At 34.0% G+C, this 19,691-nt stretch overlaps 1 protein-coding gene across 1 annotated transcript in view; it reads right to left on the reverse strand.

Moving 5' to 3' along the window:
* DPYD (dihydropyrimidine dehydrogenase) overlaps positions 1-19,691 on the reverse strand; it is a 796,846-nt gene that overhangs the window by 597,678 nt on the left and 179,477 nt on the right. Inside the window, exon 4 of the mRNA XM_012791012.3 lies at positions 627-714. Coding sequence (XP_012646466.1) covers positions 627-714 — 88 coding nt within the window. The remainder of the gene's footprint in view (positions 1-626; positions 715-19,691) is intronic.

The raw sequence follows: 19,691 nt of genomic DNA on the forward strand, positions 1-19,691 counted from the left end.
ATTATTCAATCAATCAACCTTTCACTTAGTGAATGAAAGCTGGGTTTAGCCGTACATTGATTTAAAAAAAAAACTAAAGATCAAAATTCCTTTTTTTCTACTCTTGCCCATATAAGCCTGTTTTCTTTCTTTGAGTTACAACTCTCTTATCCTCTATGAATTACAACAAATCTTAAACAAACTAACTGAATTTTAGTAAAAAGAAAAAGGCCACTCCCTTGATATGCCTGTATGCCAGACTTAATCCCAAAGAATATTTTAAAACAAAGATATTTCACAAATTTGAAATGTGTTTTTATGATATATGATAGTTACTATCTATAAGCATTTAGCAAGCTTAAGCTAGAGTCAATCCATTCAGTGAATGCCTTGTCTGAAAAATCATTAATTTTAACAGAAACTAATTTTAAGGCAAAAAACAATGCATATGCATTTTCATGATGATCAAATAATACCTTGGAAGTTTTTAATTAATAAAATGTGCCACATTTTCAAATGTCTGTAGAAGTCATATTTTTAATGTTTTAACCAAATTTACTAAGATATGTTATATCCTTTAACCACAGGTAATAATATAAAACAAATGAAAATATGATTTTCATTTGCAAAGCTAAGTCTGAATTTACCTTGTTTGCAATGCTTGTGATGAACGACTTAATATCTAGATTAGTTGGACAGCTCTTCTGACAGGGGGCATCTGCACATTTCAGGCACCTACAGAATAAAACAACTGCATTAAGAAAACTTCAAAGTAACTAAAATAATCTTCTGTACATTTTCTCCCGTATACTCATTCAGAGTTAGTGTCTAATAAGTATAAATAAAATTATATTATTTTTAGGTACAAAAGTTTTTTTAAGCAATAAATACATGATATTTGTGTTTCACCCTTTGCACACCTCCTGAGATGCATAAAATAGCACCATTCTCACACTGCCCCTCCTCTCAGAGTTCCTCCTGGATTTTAAAAGTATCACACCTTAATAATACATCATTAAGATATATCATTCGCTCATTTACTATATAATTCTTATTTTGATCCCTTACTATACTGACAATGCTTGGAGCATGCAGTCTTTTATGATAAGATTTATAAGTCTTGTAGACCACAATTATTATATAAATGCCAGGGGGAAATCTTATTTTATCACTTATAATATCTTTTCTTCTTCATTTCTCTTCTTCCCTCTTCCTTACCCACCTCCTTATCTCTCTCTCTCTCTCTCTCTCTTCCTCCTCCCAGCCTTCCTTCCCTTTCAACCTACAATACCATTCACATGGCAATTGGGTTATATAGTAGATTCTTCAAAGCACAGCCCAGATCCACCCCCTTCAGGGACAAAGAATTTATTCCCCCAGATGCCTTGCCTTTAGCTGCTGAAGAGAACTGAATGAAACATGGTCAGGCCCCCTTTCTAGTGCCCGTTGGCCCACATCCAATTACAGGTCAATGAGTAGCATTAGAGGCCCAGTCCCTTTACCCCCATTTGGGGATCTAGTCTGCAAGAATCCACTGAAGCTTTGCCCAATCCTGTTTCTTTCACTCTTCTACAGATGTTGACCTCTAATAAAAATCCTGCATACTAATTCATCTCAGAATCTGCTTCCTGGGAAACTGGCCAGAGACACGCTTAAACTTTAGTGCACCTAAGAACCACCTGGGAAGCTTGATATATGCCATAGATTCCAAAGAGGAGCCCCTGGTAAGTCACTGTTGGCCTGAGGATATCCATTTTGAAAAAAAAGGCCTCTGAGGTGATTCTGATGTACTTGGTTAGAACCACATTATGATAACAACAGTTCTGTAATCACTACTTCAGGACAACTGAAACCACTGGCTAGAATTTTCATTTATTTCATTATCTTATGTGTGTGTGTCTCCATTTATTCATTCATTTAATAAATATTTAATGAGCTTTGTTACATGGCAGACCCTGGGATATGAGAATATAGAAGTGTTGGACAAGATCACCATGGTTCTGCTCTCATGGAACTTGCAGTTTGAAGGAAATAGACATATCACAAAGGCAGCAGAGGCCAATGTAATCAATGGGAATTTGGGTGAAACACAGTATGCTATGGGCACACACAGGAGGGACAATATTCCCAAAAGGAGTCAGGAATAGCTTGTTTGAAGGAATAATACTTAAAAACAGAAGCCTGAAGAATGACTGGACATTAAGAAAGCAAGTGATAGTGCAGAGTCACTCAAGGGAATGACCCAAGAATAGAAAGAAAATGTGCCAGAGCGTGGGAAGAAGAGAATATGATAGGGTAAATGAACTACTGGAATTTGGTCTGACATAAAGCAAGAGTGGGAGTAGAGAGAAATAGGGCTGAAGATATACAACTTAAGAAAATACACTATTGTCACATGTGCCAGAAGACCAGAATCATCCAAGAATTTCACTGAGAATGAATCCTATATTGCTCAATGACAAAGGTGACTAGCTAGCTCATTTTCTGTCCACTTCCATGTATATAGATCTTGGTTCATTTCCTTCAAGAAAACAATACCAGTCTCCTTGTCATCCTTTTGTGAATAAGAGAGCCCTCTTCATTGTCTGATCCAATTTCTCAGTACCTAATTAATATCTTGTTTTTAAATCTGATCTCTTTTCTTTGGTTTGTGCCCTTAGCCTTCTCTCTAAATTAAATTTTACACAATGAGTACCAAAGGCTTTTCATAATCAATTGTCCTCTCTGAAATGTAGTCATTAAACCTCTCCCCTATCATTTCTCTAAATGCCATTGTTAGATTCACATCTATCATTTAGTTGAATTCCTATCTGTTCATACTTAGGATTTTTTTTTTCCTTGAAACACTGTCACTGAATTCAAAAAGAATTTCTTGGAAGTATGATTTGCAGCATACACTGAAAAACAATGCAAAAACCCCACAATGCATGGCCTATTTGGCTGATGATGTCAAAATGAAATGATGTTTATATGAGTAACGATCATATAAATAAATACGTTGAGCATTACCAGTGGTTTGAAAGGATTTTCTATTATGTGGTAATATAAAAACGGCTAAAATCTTAGTAAATAATATGCCATTTTAAATATTTTCTCATTTATAAAAAAGTCATCTCAACAGTTTTAAATATCTGTCATTACATAGGAATAAAGATATACATACACACAAATACACACACACACACACAGCATGAGAGCCCATCATATGTATTCTGGTCAACCCTAATGAAGTCAGAAGTTTTCTGTTTTTCTTTTTCTAACACCCAACTTGAATAATAAGGCAATTAAAAAATAAAGTTATAATGTCAGCAAGTATGAATGAACCAAATTAACATGCAGTGTATTTTTCTGTTCTTCCGAAGAAATCTTAAATTCAACATAAACAGATTCACTTAACAGCAATGACAATGTAAGGATTTTTAGTTGTGGTTATTAAGCCTCTTTACCAAATAATTCTCCTTTTATTATTGAGCTAGTTCACAAATAACAGCTGTTGGAAATGTCAGATGTTAATGAGGCAGGGCCACGCAAACCTGAATTGTAGCATTCTTTTTTTCTTTGGTGTCATGAATATGCCAGAATGGGCAGACTCTGATAATAATACCATCTTGCAATTCTCTAAGCGCTCCGCAGACTAAAGTGCATCAGGCTGCCATTAATCCCACTTTTCACTCTGACAGCTCAGTAATTACACTACTGCTATAGCCAGGTAGTCCTAATAAAATATCAACCACTGCACTGGAATGCATACTGGTGAGATGTTTTATTAAACTTGTTGGGGGGGGGGGGTGTTGATCATCAAGTGACATTAGTGTTGACCTATTTTTCTATTTGACAATAAATTATCCTTTGACCATGCCATAATAGATATTACAGAGTGCATTTACTGTACCAAATCAGAAAGGTACTGCATTACAATGATGTAGGCAAATGGTGTAAATAAAATAGCAGAAATGCATGTCAGAATGTTATTACCTAAATTGCTTTAAATGATTGATACCATGAAAAATCACAGACACAGTACTTAAGGGAATATGTCAACAATTATTGTAAACCACAGTTCTACATAAATTTTTCCTTAGAAGTAACATTTAAATTATACTTGTTTTCATCTTCATTCATTTAATTCCCCTTTTACCTTTCAAAATTATTCTGCTATAATGTGGTTTATTTTTAAATGAATTATAAGAGGCAAAAGTTAATTCATAAAAACAATTATGTAATATTTTAATCCCCAAGTAATTACTACATTTATAGGAAGAAAAATAGATTTTTTTAAAAAATGAAACATCTTAGATATTTTACTAGTCATAAACTTTTTCCATTTCTATATTTATTAAAGAGAATAACATGAATTTCATTAAAAGCAAAATATAGAATCCTTAAAAATATGAATCTTTCATGATTCACCATGACCATACTTAAGTACTGCAACTTAAAGGACAAAAACTATTAAAGACATATTTATCTAGTATCTTTCTTTAGGGATAAAGAAACATGATTCCTCTTCTCAAATATCAGTGAGGCTAGACAGTTTTACTCCATAGTACAAAACCAAAAATATTATAGTGAGTAATGAAATAAGCAGCATTTCATTCTTCACTCATCTGAGAACAGATGCCTGCTTCTTTTGTTGGTAACCATCCATTGCAGTTGGAATTGTAACCTATGCTTGTTAAAGCATTTTCTACTCCATGAGCTTAAATGACTGAATTAATTTCTTTCTCATTTAAAAAGGCAAAACACACAAACACAAATCTACTTGAAAACTTTAAAACTCATAATTCATTGTTTTGGTTTTGCTTGATGTTGGTTTAATCAGGTTGGCACTGTTTCATCAGGCTTCTACAATCTAAATTAATATTATATAGAGAGAGATATAATGAAATTGGGCGATTTACTATTTAAACTAAAAAAATAAAATATTATCCTAATGTTAATATTTGGATAATATTTGGAAGGTCTACCTAATTGAAGTGTAGCAGATGGATTCAAGACCAGCTTCCCTACTTCATAAGTACCAATGTAGGTAAATACAAAGTATAATATTCTTCCTCAACTCTGCATTATTCCTACTGAAAACTGGGCAGAATCAAGTATCAGGTTGAACGGAAGGAGTATGAATCAAGAAATGGAGGTTTTGAGTATCATACATGTGTGTGAGATCCACAGCTTTCATCCCTTCTACCTAGACTCTGTCATAATAAAAGGATCCAAACAAGATTGCTGGTCTCTTTAAAACATGATGAGACTAACTCCATATTCTGATCCATTAAATAGTCAAAATAGTCAAAGCCATTCTCAGCTTCCAATAACTCTATTTCCACCTCTCTGCTTCTCTTAATACTCCATTAATAGTCCTTTCTACATACTCTCCTACTCTGCTTCTCTGATTACACCACAAGTTCTTACTGGCTTAGAGGTATTTGTAACTAACTTCGAATATTCTTAATATTCATCCTGGCCCAGCTTCTACATTCTCCTGAGCTGGAAGCTATGGTAACATCATTAAAAGTAACTGGATTTATAATGCTGTGCACCATTCTGCCTTTTAATCACACCTATGATGTTCCTTTTAAGGTTTTTAATATATATTTGTATTTACAAGATAATACCAAATATAATTTTTACATAGAGCTATTTATCCACTAGAAATTCCCATTACCACATGTGTACTTCAAAACAATTCAAGATATGCAAATTTAGAATAGTATACAATTCACACAATTGATGCTTAAAATAATTTGTTGGATGATGAAGATTATGATTCTAGGAATAAAACACAGTTGCTAGCTTTTCTACGTGTTTTCTATAGTCTGCATCAGAGAATTATTGATTTTCTCAGAAGTTAACAGCTTAAAATGTATAGTTTATACTTTATGCATATTTTGACTTAAAAGAAGAGACTTGTATCAAATTCAATACTTATATTTGATCTTCATATATAACAGATTCTTATAAATTAATAAAACTTTTATCTCCATTGCATAGATAGAGAATCTCTTAGAAGCATAAAGAGACTAGTGGCCAATGCCGCTGAGGAAACTACTGAAACATATTTAGTATCTTGTACCTAAGACTATCCCATCCACGTATAAAGACAAGTTAGAATTTTAAAAAGTGGTGTTCTATTGACTTCATGTCTTAGTGACATTAGTGCCTCTTTGCCAGAGAAATTTAAAGACTGAGAAGAAAAGCAGTTAAGAAGTCACAGCTAGAAAAAGACTACAGCATCATCTCTCCTGGAGTCCAATTTTAGTTTAAGAAAAAAAAAAAAAAGGTAAAAAGTAGTCCTGTCTCCTCAAGAGGCTTCTCAAGTCTAGATGAAAAGGTTAGGGATTTACGGTATCAAACAGTTTTGAAGGCTTACCGAACCTTAATAGCCACTGAGGCACTATGCTTCAGAGAAGGAAAATGACCTGGCCTAAATCTTCCTCAGATCTTATGGCAAACTTTTCTAACTCAATCTATGGACTGTTCCATGCTGTAGCATTTATTTTCTTCAAAACAATATACCACTATTAGAAAGCTAATTTTGTTACAATTTTTAAGCAACTTTGGTTTAGCCATTTGTGCTAGAAAGACACTTTTATTAGCATATTTTAATTAAAAACATTAAGTATGCTACAAGAAATCTCAACAGCATAAGAAACTACAAATTCACATATATCATGCTGTCTTGTAAGTAAATATCTCCATAAAATATCTCCATAAAAACTTAGTGCTATCATTTAAAAAGCAAACATTGTCTTATTTTACTACACAGAAAAAAAATATCATCACAAGTATCTGAAGCATTTTGCTCTTAAACTTATATTTTTCCCTTCCTTACCCTCAAAGAGATTTGGAAAGAGAAGACTTGAAAATAAGTTTTAAGTGTACAGAGGTAGAACAAGAAGGATGTGATATTATCATTATACATTAATAATAACTGAAGGAATAGCTGGATGCGGTGGTTCACACCTGTAATCCTAGCACTCTGGGAGGCTGAGGTGGGGGGATTACTTGAGCTCAGGAGTTCGAGACCAGCCTGAGAAATCTATTATAAATAGAAAGAAATTAGCCAAATAACTAAAAATAGAAAAAATTAGTCAGGCACAGTGGCACATGCCTGTAGTCCCAGCTATCACAGAGGCTGAGGCAGGAGGATCGCTTGAGCCCAGGAGTTTGAGGTTGCTGTGGGTTAGGCTGATGCCACAGCACTCTAGCCCAGGCAAAAGAGTGAGACGCTGCCTAAAATAAGTAAATAAATAAATAAATAAACAAACTGCAGGAAGATTCATTGGCAGAAATACAGACATACATCATGAATATAGGCACAGATAGAAATATTTAGGTATGAAAAAAGAACAGAGCTCATATAAAGAAAGTAGGGTCAGTAGCTAAAGCTTCTTGAATCTACTTGGCCTCTAAGATATTGGAAAACAAAATATTACATAATACAACAAGATTTAAATAATAGCACCAAACAGCAATGACCAAGAGGCCAAAAGAGAATCGTTTTTGCCAAAAGGATGGTACTGATAATTATGCTGAAAATTATGAGGTTGAGTGAAGTTACTGAGGTTTGTAGTAATGAAAGAACTGTGTCCTGTTTTCAGCTTCTCTCTGTTAGAAATTTATTTAAAAAGTACAAGTTCATAATTCATAAACTGAATTGTTAAAATGGAACAAAATTATTACCTTGCAACTATTAAAAAAGTAATTAAATATTAAGTACTCACCAGTTTTTTACTATATCAATAATACAAAACAGTAACAGTAAAGACAATGAATACAGAAAAATACATAAATGTATTTATTAAATGTATTTTTCTGCCCAATGGATATCTAGGCAATAAAACATCTGTCACCAATAGCTACAACAGAGGTACCTGTCACCAGTAGCTACAACAAAGGTACACTTTAATCAAGAAAACCAGAAAGTACCACAGATAAAAACTCAGCTTTATATCCTGGATGGTTTTGTTGGAAACCCTCTCCTAAGAGGCCATTTTTTATCCACCTTAAAGATGATGGTGATTGAGAGTATATATTTAAAGGAATTGAGGAAGATGGTTAAATTCATGAGGAAGATAGTTTCCTCTTTCTTGTAGTAATGAGATAATGATAAGCCATGCACTTAAAATAAAGTTCTCTGTAAAATCTGGCTGTACTAAATACAGCCAGCATAAGCAAGTCAGATAATACATAATACATATGAACGCTATACAGCTGTGGTCCCCAATCCCCAGACCATGGCCCCTATTGGTCCGCAACGTGTTAGGAACTGGGCAGGGCATCAATGCTTGAGCTCCGTGCTCCTATGCCCCCACTACCACCCAGTCCCTGGAAAAATTGTCTTCCATTTAATTGGTCCCTGGTCCCAAAAAGGGTAGGAACCACTGCTATACAGTGTGTGTGTGTGTGTGTGTGTGTGTGCATTTACTCAGACTTATGTGTATATGTTAATCAAATGCTCTAATATGCTTGTTCGTCCAAAGCCTTTAAATGTATTAACTCAGAAAGAACAGCATAGTGCACAGACTCTGGTGCTTGATTGCCCGTATTTAACTCTTGACTTCACTTTACTAGTTTTAAGACATTAGGCAAATCACCTAACCTCTCTGGGCATCAGTTTTCTCATATGCAAATGAAGATAATAATTTATACATCAGAGGTTTATTGTGATAATGTTTAAAGATTATATGCTTATACTAAATAGTATGTACTTCTTTAGTAACTTAACAGATATTCTCTATAATCCTCAAAATATTCTGCAAGTTATATGTTGCTTTTTCTTCTTTAATGTGCAAGGAATTAGTGAAGCATCGCAGTATAATATTTCACAGTTATTTCCATATAGTAAACATCTGAAAAACATATACATAGGTTTTAAGTGTTCATTTTTCTCGGTATGGGATTTCAGAAAAAGGAATAGTTATTTTCATCTCAGGAGAAATAGAAGCCTTCTTAGAGAAACATGATGAAGGTTGAAGGATAAGTAGGATTTGACCATGTAGAGACAGGTGAGACCTTAATACTGAGATCAAGCTATGAATGCATACATAGTTCTTCTCTTTATTCTACGCTGCAGCTACCACTACACCACGTAGTTTTTAACTGCCCAATAATGTTGAATGAATTAATGAATAAAAAGAATACAGAGAAAAGAAATTATTGTCTAATGCATTCCACTAAAAGAAAAAAATAGACCTTGTGCTCAGCCATGGCAAACAGTATAATTCATGTTTAGCTCTCAGGGCCTATGCTAGTAGCTGGCACATATATAGGTGCTCATATATGTTTACGAAAAAGTCCTCAGTCAGCCACTACACTTCCTCAAGAATGGAACCACAAAAATACATGTCAATCTCATCAGCAATCCAATGCTAATTACAGTGTACTATATATGGAATCCTTTCTTCTTGAGACTTCTGGTTGTTTCCTCATGGTTTATAGTATGATGTAAAAATATTCACCTCATAAAAAATCGTTAAAGATGAAAGATTGGACTGCACACCATACTATGAAGCTTGTACCTTTGAAAACAGCTACATTCTAACTTAAAAAGTAACTCATCTTTATTATGTATGTATGTGTCTGAACAAGTATCTGAAGGACGGAACCAGTAAAGATGAGAACTTATGTGATAAAAGAGGCTTTCCTTCATTACTGATCCACACATTATCTCCTAGCTCTCCTGTGTTTTCAACGCTTATGTTAGGCCTATTCCTCACTTCCCCTTTTATATTGCTGCCACCTGGTGAGACGGTAACAAGGTATTTCTTACTCTCCAGGGATATAGCAATATCCCCTGAGAAAATATGCTATACATGTACAAATATAGTCTTTCTTTAGGTAAGCATTCATAATTAAGGATATATCTACATTTTATATACCGTTTTCATTTAAATAAGTTTATATGAAGTTTAATTTTAATTATAATTCATATAAGTTTATATGAAACAACACATACTCATAGTAAAGATCAATTACACATTTAGTTAGCATGTAGGCCCTTTCAAAAGTCTGAGAGCCTCATAATACATTTTCTAGTCCAACTTACCATTTTTAATTTAACTATAAGCCATACATAACTTGTTTTCAAACCAGCATATTGTTTCTCACCCCAATTGTGGTCCCCTTCACATTCTAGACAGCTGTTACATGATGCTCAATACACTTTTTATCCTTTCAGACCTCAGAGAGAACTGTGTGACAGTACTAACAGTTTTTATTATAGCTTTCCTACTATGCAATAATCTTATTTCACCTGAACTATTTCCCCAGTAGTGTCATAAACTCTTTGATTTATATCGAAAATCCTTCCAGGGTTCACAGAAAATTTTTTTTTTTTTTTTTTTTTTACATTTGGTGCACATTTATTTTTCTCTTTTAGTGTGCTCACAGAAAATTAGAACACCTTAAGCAGGAGTTTAATAGCAATTTTTGTAAGCAAAGTTACATTCCATCTCTAGGTCAAATTGGTCAAAGCTTCTCCAGTATTTACAAAACATGATAGACAAGATGCTACACAAAACCATTGCATCTGAAGATTTTTTTTTCCTTTATTCTCAAAGACGACTGGAAAAGAAAGCATTGTCTGCTGTAATCAAAACTATACCACAGTATAAACAGTAACCATTCCACTTATCACAGCTTGGTTGAGTTTAAAATTTGTGTTTAAAAGGTCCAAGATGACTGAAAGTCTTGATATCCAGAAGCACATGAAGTTTGCAACTTTCCACCCTACCCATTTTTGTAAAACTGCAGACATTATTTTTTATAGCATATTTGTATGCTGTGAAAATTATCTTTTCAAATTTTGAAACATCTCTTGTATTTTTATCTTAATATCAGTGAAGGGTTAAAAGAAAGTAATATATATTAGTTATAGATGCTCTAGAAGTAAATTTTTTAGAAAATTTCAAAACTTAAAAAGGTCTGTTTTCATGACTTTTTACTTTTGAAATTACTTTTGCAAGTGATTTCAGAATGATATAATAGTAATATACAGAGTTTTATATCTCATTTCTACTAAAGATATTAAAAAGTTAATAGTTTAATCCATAAATAAAATAGGTTATTTCTATACAATTCCTACATATATGGAAATGTTGATTATGAAAAATTAATATCTGAGCAAACATGCAAACCTACTTATGGCATGTGGATTGGGATAGATTTTACTTTCTACAGTGCTATATTTTTTCCATTTTTTTCAATGAGTAAGTATAACTCATGTAATTTGAAAATTAAGGCATAAGTGTTGTCAACTAAATTAATTTATCCTAGGTAATTTTTATTTTTTACACTGATCATATGAAGTGACCAGGCAAAAGCAAACCCATACATTTTTTTCCCCTCTCAAAAACCTTCCAAAGGCTTACATAAAACACAATTAAGAGTTTTAATAGATGACCACAATGGAATATACAGTTGACCCTTGAACATCACAGGTTTGAATTGCTTGGATCTAGTTATATGAAGACTTTTAAAATACAGCATTTGCAAGATGGAAAACCTGCATATAGAGAGGGCTGACTGCGTGATGCAGTTTTTGGTACACATGGAATCCAGGAACCAATCCCCGCTTATACTGAGGGATAACTGTACTCAGTAGTTGGTGGCTCACAAAACAAAGGGTCGAGCCTAGTCAAAGAAATAGTGAATGAGGGTCTCATTAAGTTAAAACAACAGTAAAGAAAATGTTTGGCCTTAAAATTAAAAGATAGCATTTACCAATAATAAAACTTAGGAACAGGCCAGGCACAGTGGCTCATGCATGTAATCCTAGCATTTTGGGAGGCCAAGGCGGGAGGATCCATTGAGGCCAGGAGTTCAAGATTAGCCAGAGCAAGAGAGCAAGACTCCATCTCTACAAAAATAGAAAAATTTGTTGGGCATGGTGGTGCACACTTTTGGTCCCAGCTGCTCCAGCGGCTGAAGGACCACTCGAGCCCAGGAGTTTGAGGTTGCAGTGTGAGCCATGATGATGCCACTGCACTCTATTCGAGGCAACAAAGCAAGACTCTGCCTCAAAAAATAAAATACAATAAAATTTAGGAATAAATATATTTTCCATATCTTAGTTCTCTTGTTACAATAGAGCAACAGGAACAATTTAACTCAAAATTATTTATTAAAGACCTACTATGTTCTATGTCCTTTGCTGGTGAAGGGGAAGTTCTTCTAAGTTCTTCTAAGTTCTTGAACTTAGAAAATGGTGACTTAATACACTGGACTCACTTCACCTAAAAGGCTTTCAAAAGAGTTTTTTTGCATGTAGCTTTTTTCTTTAAAAGTGCCAACAGTGATTGCAATTATTTTAGAGGCTAAAATAACACATTTGGAGTGCAATGGCCAGATATGGATTTTTCTTCCTCTTGCAACTGTTAAGTTTCATCCATGGAGCTCATACAGGTTTATTTAAAAGTTTTACTCTTTAAAAATTATGCCACTCTCCTTTTTCAAAAATAATAAGTAAACCCATTTCACACACATATTTAATTTAAATAAAGTTTACATTTAAACATTCATTCACTTTACTTAGCTAAATCTATGTTGATAACTCAAGTAAAATGAAAATTTATTCAGCACAAATATTTTTTTAAAGTGTTCTCCTGGTGATTTTTTAATCATGGATTTTTTTTTAATCATGGATTTTTAATCATGATTTTCTGATCATGGAATTATCCTGCTTAAAGGAAGAATCTTGACAAAAGATGATCTTTGAGCTTTAGCTCCTACCCTTTTTCATTCCTACAGCTCCAGCTGCAACACCTACACCACACTAGAACTCGGCTCACAGTTTCACAAGCGGGTTAAATCATGTTCAACCTTTGTGCATTGCAACATGCTCTTCCCTTTCCTGAAGAGCCACACTTCACGTTTCCCTCAGAACTCAGCTCAAGTGGAGCCTCCTGGCTCTATCTCCTGGAGCCATTCTGGTGTCTCACAGCACACGATAGGTTTCTTTATCAAAGCAATTATCACATTGGATCTCAACAGCTGATTCATTTTTCTGGTCTCTCTTCTATTTTCTCCTCCAGTGAGAAAATGGTTGGGTTTCTTTGTCTTTGGGTTAGTTTGCTTGGAAATAGATTAATTTGAAATCAGATGAAAAAGACAACCATAATTTTGTCAATATCCAGTTATTGCATCAAATGTTTGGGAAAAAAGAGTTGTTTTATAATTGTTCTTGGAACTTACATAAATAATACATGCTTATAACAAAATAACTGAAGTTAGTTTCATTTACTTAATAAATATTTATATAAGGGGTTACTATATGCTAGCATTTTTCTATGTGTTTTAGAAATGTTAACTCAATTAATCATCATAATCATTCAATGAGTGAGATATAAATATTAACTCATTCCATCTTTATGAAAACCTAATGAGATAGTGTTGTTATTCTCATGCTAAAGATAAAGATATTAAGGAACAAAATTTTATTCTCTTATTTAGGTTTGAAATATTTTATTGCTTATTTCTATGGTCCTAGTGATCATCAAGTAGTTAATAAAGATTTCCTAAAGGTCTGTGATTCCTGATTTTCTCTGCCGTTTTTTCTTTATTCTAACATTCTAACAGTGTATGGTGACATCAGAGCTTGTCTCACAGTTTGTGAAAGCCAGATTCAGGATTCTTATTCAGGTTTGACTAATTCTAAAGCCCAGCCTGTGCATATCATTATTTCATTTTTACAATACTTCCCATAATGATAGCCAGTAATCCCAGAAATCTTGAAGAAGTTTTATGAAATAATATATTAAAGCCATGCAAGTCACAGTTATTACCATATAATATTAATATATTTCATAGAGGGCTGATTTAAAAAGCAAGCTAACAAAAACTCTTCATTTACTTACAAGGAGCTCAGCAATAATACTTGCACATCATGTTACTATTTACAAAGCATTTTCTCACATATAATTTACCTACAGAAATCAGTAAGATCAGTTTTTCCTGTACAAATATTAGACAGACAAAATAAAAAAAATTAGAATCAATGTTTAGAAATATCAGAAATATGAGGCATAACAGATTAAATAAAAAATATGTATTCAACATCTGTTATCATGACTTACCCTAAACTAATTATGTCCCTCCCCAGCATTTGGAACTTTATATATTGCAACAAATAAATTTCTGTTCTCAGGAGTTTATTGCCTAAAAATCAATGCTGAAATTGCACATGAAGAATATGTAGAAATTTCAGGAAATTAATGAATATGAGTTAAAAACAGATAAGAATATAAATGTTTAATCTTCTCAATTTAATTCATATCTTAAGGTGGAACAAGATTTCAGGCAATGACACCGCTTGGAAAATGAACAAATATGAAGATGTAAATCATTCACAGAAGATTTTTTGAGAAAATTAGCCTAGAAGCTAAAGAACATAATATTCGGAAATAATATCTTGAACAAAGTCATTAAAATTAGCTGCCTACAACCTAATATGATTTAAAGTCTAAAAGCAGGAAAATAGAAAGCTAAGTGCAAATAATATATATTTTTTAATATGGAAAATTCCATCAACTATGCTCCTAATAAAATGCATAAGAGCACTGACAATGCTGTGACAGTATGTCACATTATGCATTAAATTTAAGAAACCTTAATAAAGAATTTGAGTCAAAGTAATGGAACTTAGATATGTTTGTGGTCCATGGACTCGTGACACATTATTATTTCCCTTATTCTTTCGTTCCTTCCTTTCTTCCATCCTTCCTTCAATCAACAAATATCTATAGAGCATTTACTATTTTCTGGAGATTTTGTTAAGTGCTAGAGATACCAAGAGGAATAAGGTACAGATTTTGTCCTCAAGAAGCTCATAGTGGTGGAATCACACATATAAATGCTCATCCTCAGATTATGTGGAAGTGTGGTGGTAGAGAGATAAGAGATACAGAGTGCACATACTTTCCCCCTCAATAGAAATCCAAGGTTAGAGGTACACTCAACAGCTCACTCCTGTATATTCAAGGCCTAGTATAATGCTAAAGACACAACAACTGTTCACTTACCATTTTGCTGAATGAATGGGGTATAGATATGTTTCTTCAGAGTGTATGTATATGTGATATGTGCACATGTGTATGTCTTGTGTACAAGCCAAGTAACACAGGGCTAGAGGAAGATACAGAATGTGAGGAACTGGAAGCATTTGTTACTATCCTACTGAAAGTGGCATGAAACTTGCAGGACAGTTCTCTGAATGGCCTCGGACCAAGCCAGTTCTCCCTCCTTTCTTGTTTGTAGTTCTCAGGAATAACTACACTGGAAATGCAACGTCTGAGATAATGAGGGACTGGTTGGAACATCCCAAGTTCCGTTCTAGTCCCTCTGGAAGCAGGATGTCCTTCAACATACTAGCCTACTGAGTCCTATGACCTGGGGGTACAAATCCCATGACAGGCTACTTTCTGGGGTCTCTCAGCTGCAGTGCAAGTGGGACACCCATAGTAGTGATATCATCCAACCCTGGGCTGCTTTCCTGAGCCTTGAGGAACTGCTCATAATCAGTGGGCTTCTGTTGTCCCTATCTGTAAGTAATAAATTTGCTTTATAAGTGTGTTCTATGTCACCAGACAAATTTGTAACCAGTGTACAGTGAATCAGCTTTACAGAGCCCTCTGCCTAATTACTTTTAATTCACTCCCACTGTAAACCAATCATCCCTTCTTTTAACTGATCTCTCTACTTTTATCCATACACTACCCACTAGATATCTACACAACACAATACCATTAAAGGCAATATAGTTTAGTGGATTTGAGATTTGTATCCAGTTCCATTACTAACTTTGTGATCTTGAGAAAGTTATTTAAAACGTTTGTGCCCAGTTTCTTCATCTAAGTTGCTAGTCATAGTCTAGACATGATACCATTATGGTGGGATTAAATAAATAATACGTGTGACATATTCAGAACTGTGCCCACTATATAATAAGTGTTCAATAATGTGAATCATTGTTGTCAATCATTTGTGTTATAATCTAGGAACAATGGAGAATGCAATGTAGGAAATGAGCATTGTTTTTCAACAGCTAATAGAAAGCAAAGTGTTATGGTAAGAACTATAAAGCAATGACTACTACATATGTTACTGTGAAAATAAATGAAATAATTATAATGAGCACCAAAACCAATATCATGTTTATAGTAACTGTTTAATAAATGTTTAAAAACACATGATAAAAAATAGCTTAACCTTCCAAACCAATTTGAGGGGTTTTGAAGAAGCAAAGTGGTGTCATTTTGAATAAACATAAAATGTGTAAACATAAGAGATCATAAGAATAAAATGTGTAAGGCCATGTGCATTCATAAGGTTTACAATGACAGCAGTAGCCACACTGCAAAGCCAAATATAAGCTGATTTCCATAGACACCCCACTAGCATGATGAGTTACATCAAGCAATGACTCAATAATCATTATTTCTACAAGTGACCTCTTTTATAGTTCATTGTTAATGGTTTTGATGGTACTGCTTCAGTAACTAACTCTGTATTGGGGTAGTTTAGGCAAATTTGTATGGCAACAACGAAAAGAGGTATTGAAGCCCAGGGTGGTGGGAGTAGGCAGGGAGGCCAATGAACCTCTCTTTGTCAAGAAAAGCTCTCTGGTGGAAGCATAAGTTTCTCCTCCTTTAGTTCTCATTTCTAAAATGGATATTTCTCCAATACATGAATGCATTTCATATGATGAGACAACATGTACATTTTCTACTTTAATTAAACAGAAAGAGAAAGAAACTTTCTTAAAAATAATCTTAAGAGAATAAATTTTTCTTATGTGCCACCTTTTCATTAAGCTGTGAAATTTCTCACCTGCTCCCTTCTTGATATTTTTTTAAGGTGAACTTTTCAGAACAACCCCACTGAGAGGAAATTGCTTTGCAAGCTAGGAAGATATTAATCTGTTCTCCCAGTACAGTGGGTGCATAAATCCTTTTTTATTGAAGAGGTGCTGTTAAAGTTCTATATATAAGACGACAGCACAGTATTGATTTTGGTAATGCTAATACAAAAGCAGTATTTTTAGTTAAACATGCTGTATTCTTTCAATTTCTCTGCCTTTGCTCTTGCTTTTCCCTCAATACAAAATGTGTGGCTGCTCACTCCCACTCCCTATCTGACAGGTTCCTGGGCATCCTTCAGGAGGCAGCATTAGATGTCATCTCCTCCTGAGAAGCCTTGCTCAACTCCCCCTGCCCCTACTCCTCTTAAAGCTTTTTGATTTCCTTCTTTGTAGCCTCACATTTTTCAAACTATAATATAATTATTTTTTGAAGCATCCTAGCATCCTGATAGGTCCCAGAAGGACATTTCTTCATTCATTCAACAAATACTGTTTGAGTACCTTTTAGGTGCAAGGCCATGGAAACATGACGGCATATAAAACAGACACAGATTCTTCTTTCTATAGCTTATGGTTAAACAAATGAATGAACAAATATTTCATTATAGACTAAGATACATTTATGACAGCATACCACAGTGGAATCAGGGAGTTCAGGGAAGTCATCCCACCATGTCCAGGGTGATCAGGAGTTAACCAGGGTGAAGACATGAGTGTAGGAGGCAGAAGAGATGTGCAAATGCTATGAACTGGCAGGAGGCTCAGCATTTCCAGGCTTTAAAAGAAGGTCCTAGTTACTGAAGCAGGACATGAGGCCAAGGAGGTAGACATGAGCAAGGAGACTGCCAGGTCATAACATCTTTGATTTTCAGCAGCTAAGCACACCAGGTGCTCAACAAATGCTTGTTGAATAAATTAATAATAATAATAATAAAGATGACTGTGCAATGGGTTTTTGAGGGTTTATATTATTCCTATCTTGGGAAAATTGAAATTTTTACAAGGTAATTTACTTCCCATTACTACAAATAGGAATATTTTTGCCTTGTTAAGACTTTCCCCTTTTCATATATTTAAAAGTAATTTAGAGAGCTATAATTCAGTATTAAATACAGAATATAAAATATTTATGATGCAGCTAACTTGAAAAACAGGCATCTTACGTACATCTGCTTCCAGAGGAAGTATTTATAATATTTAGAAAATTTTACTGTGGATCCAAAGGGATGTAAATTGTACAATCTCTTTAGGAAAAAATGATCATGATTTTCTACACACTATTACAAAATGAATATCCAATAAGGCAGCTTGGCACTAACCATTTCTTTTGTCTGCACTACTGAACTCCCATAATATACATTGCCCAAGAAAAAGGAATGCTTGCCCTGACTGATTATCTCATTTATAGACATCTCCCATCACAAAGTGATTCAGTCATGAAGCAGTCAAAGACACCTAAAAATAAACTCTCAGGGAAAGACAAATTACAGAATCATCCATAATTACCCCTCTGCATTGAAAGAGCACTGGACAAACAGTGCTTTTTGGCTTTTATTCTGTTATTAACAAATTATGTAACCTTGAAAAAATTCTTTAAGCTCAGTTAAGTGAGGCCTAACTGATTAGGCCTCAGTTTTCTTATCTATGAAAAATAGGTGTATGATCAGGTGGTCTCTAACGTGCCTTCCAACATACAACAGTCATATCTTCATGTCCTCTTCCAATGTGTCGAAAATGTTATGAGATTATGAGAATAAAACACATTTAAAAAAATAATTTTCATTTTAGGGGAAATTTCACAAAGAATCACCAAAATTTTAAATTCTGAATATTTTCTTTAAATGAGAGAAATTAATCTCTCAATAAATGGAACATACTTTGAACCTAACAGGTCTCTCCTAGAATTTCATTAACAGTGAAATCCTTATTTTAAAAAGATTGTAAAGAACTTGAATGAAATCCAACCCACAGCAATAAAAATGATAAAATATTTGACAACCCTGATCTGGTCTAAAATATTTGGCTACATTAAGTGACGAGGATATAGAATCTTTCCAATTTCCCCATCCTGTATTTCTTGGCAGTCTGATTTGTAAAATTTTGGAATGCATCTTTAAGAGAGTTATTTAAGTTCATTTTTGAACATTAGGAACTGACCTCCTCTACCTTCTCTGCAGTCAGAAATTTCTTGTTTATTTCTATCCACATTATATCATTTTAACCTCCTGTACAGAAAACATCAAGCTCCTTTCTAGGAAGTGTAAGAATAACCAAAAGAAGACCAGATTTGGGGCCAGAAAATATGAGTTCATTACTTGTCACTGCTACTTGGAGACTGTAGGTCTTGGCTAAGCCACAAAATATTTCTATGTCTAAATTTTTTCATCTGGGAAATGAGAAAATACCGACCTTAGTATCATGAGAATCCAATAATGTACACAAAGTACTGGAGCAGAAGCACAAGTAGGTATTCAAGACATGGTTATCTAGTCACACATTCAAGTCTGCTGGTGTTCATGCTCATTCTAACAACATTTTACCTATGGTATAACTTCTCTGGGGTTAAATCTTTTCGCTTGTCTTTTGCTTACTTGCTTCCTGGTCTATAAGCCAATGTTATTGCACTGCACTCCATAGATACAAACCTCTGTTTCAGAAATAGTTCACTAAATTTCCTAATGTGCTAAAACATCAGTTAACTAAATCATTAGGTCAGGTTTTCTTACTCCTATCATCTTATATTTCTCCTTGTTTCTAATCTATGTTTCTTAAAATTGCTAAAATCCTGGCTTTTGTGTTTTCACTGCCCATTTGGCTTTTAATATTATTCTCCCTTACTCTTAGGTAATCTAAC

Source organism: Microcebus murinus, chromosome 2, assembly GCF_040939455.1.
Source record: "Microcebus murinus isolate Inina chromosome 2, M.murinus_Inina_mat1.0, whole genome shotgun sequence".
NCBI lineage: Eukaryota > Metazoa > Chordata > Mammalia > Primates > Cheirogaleidae > Microcebus > Microcebus murinus.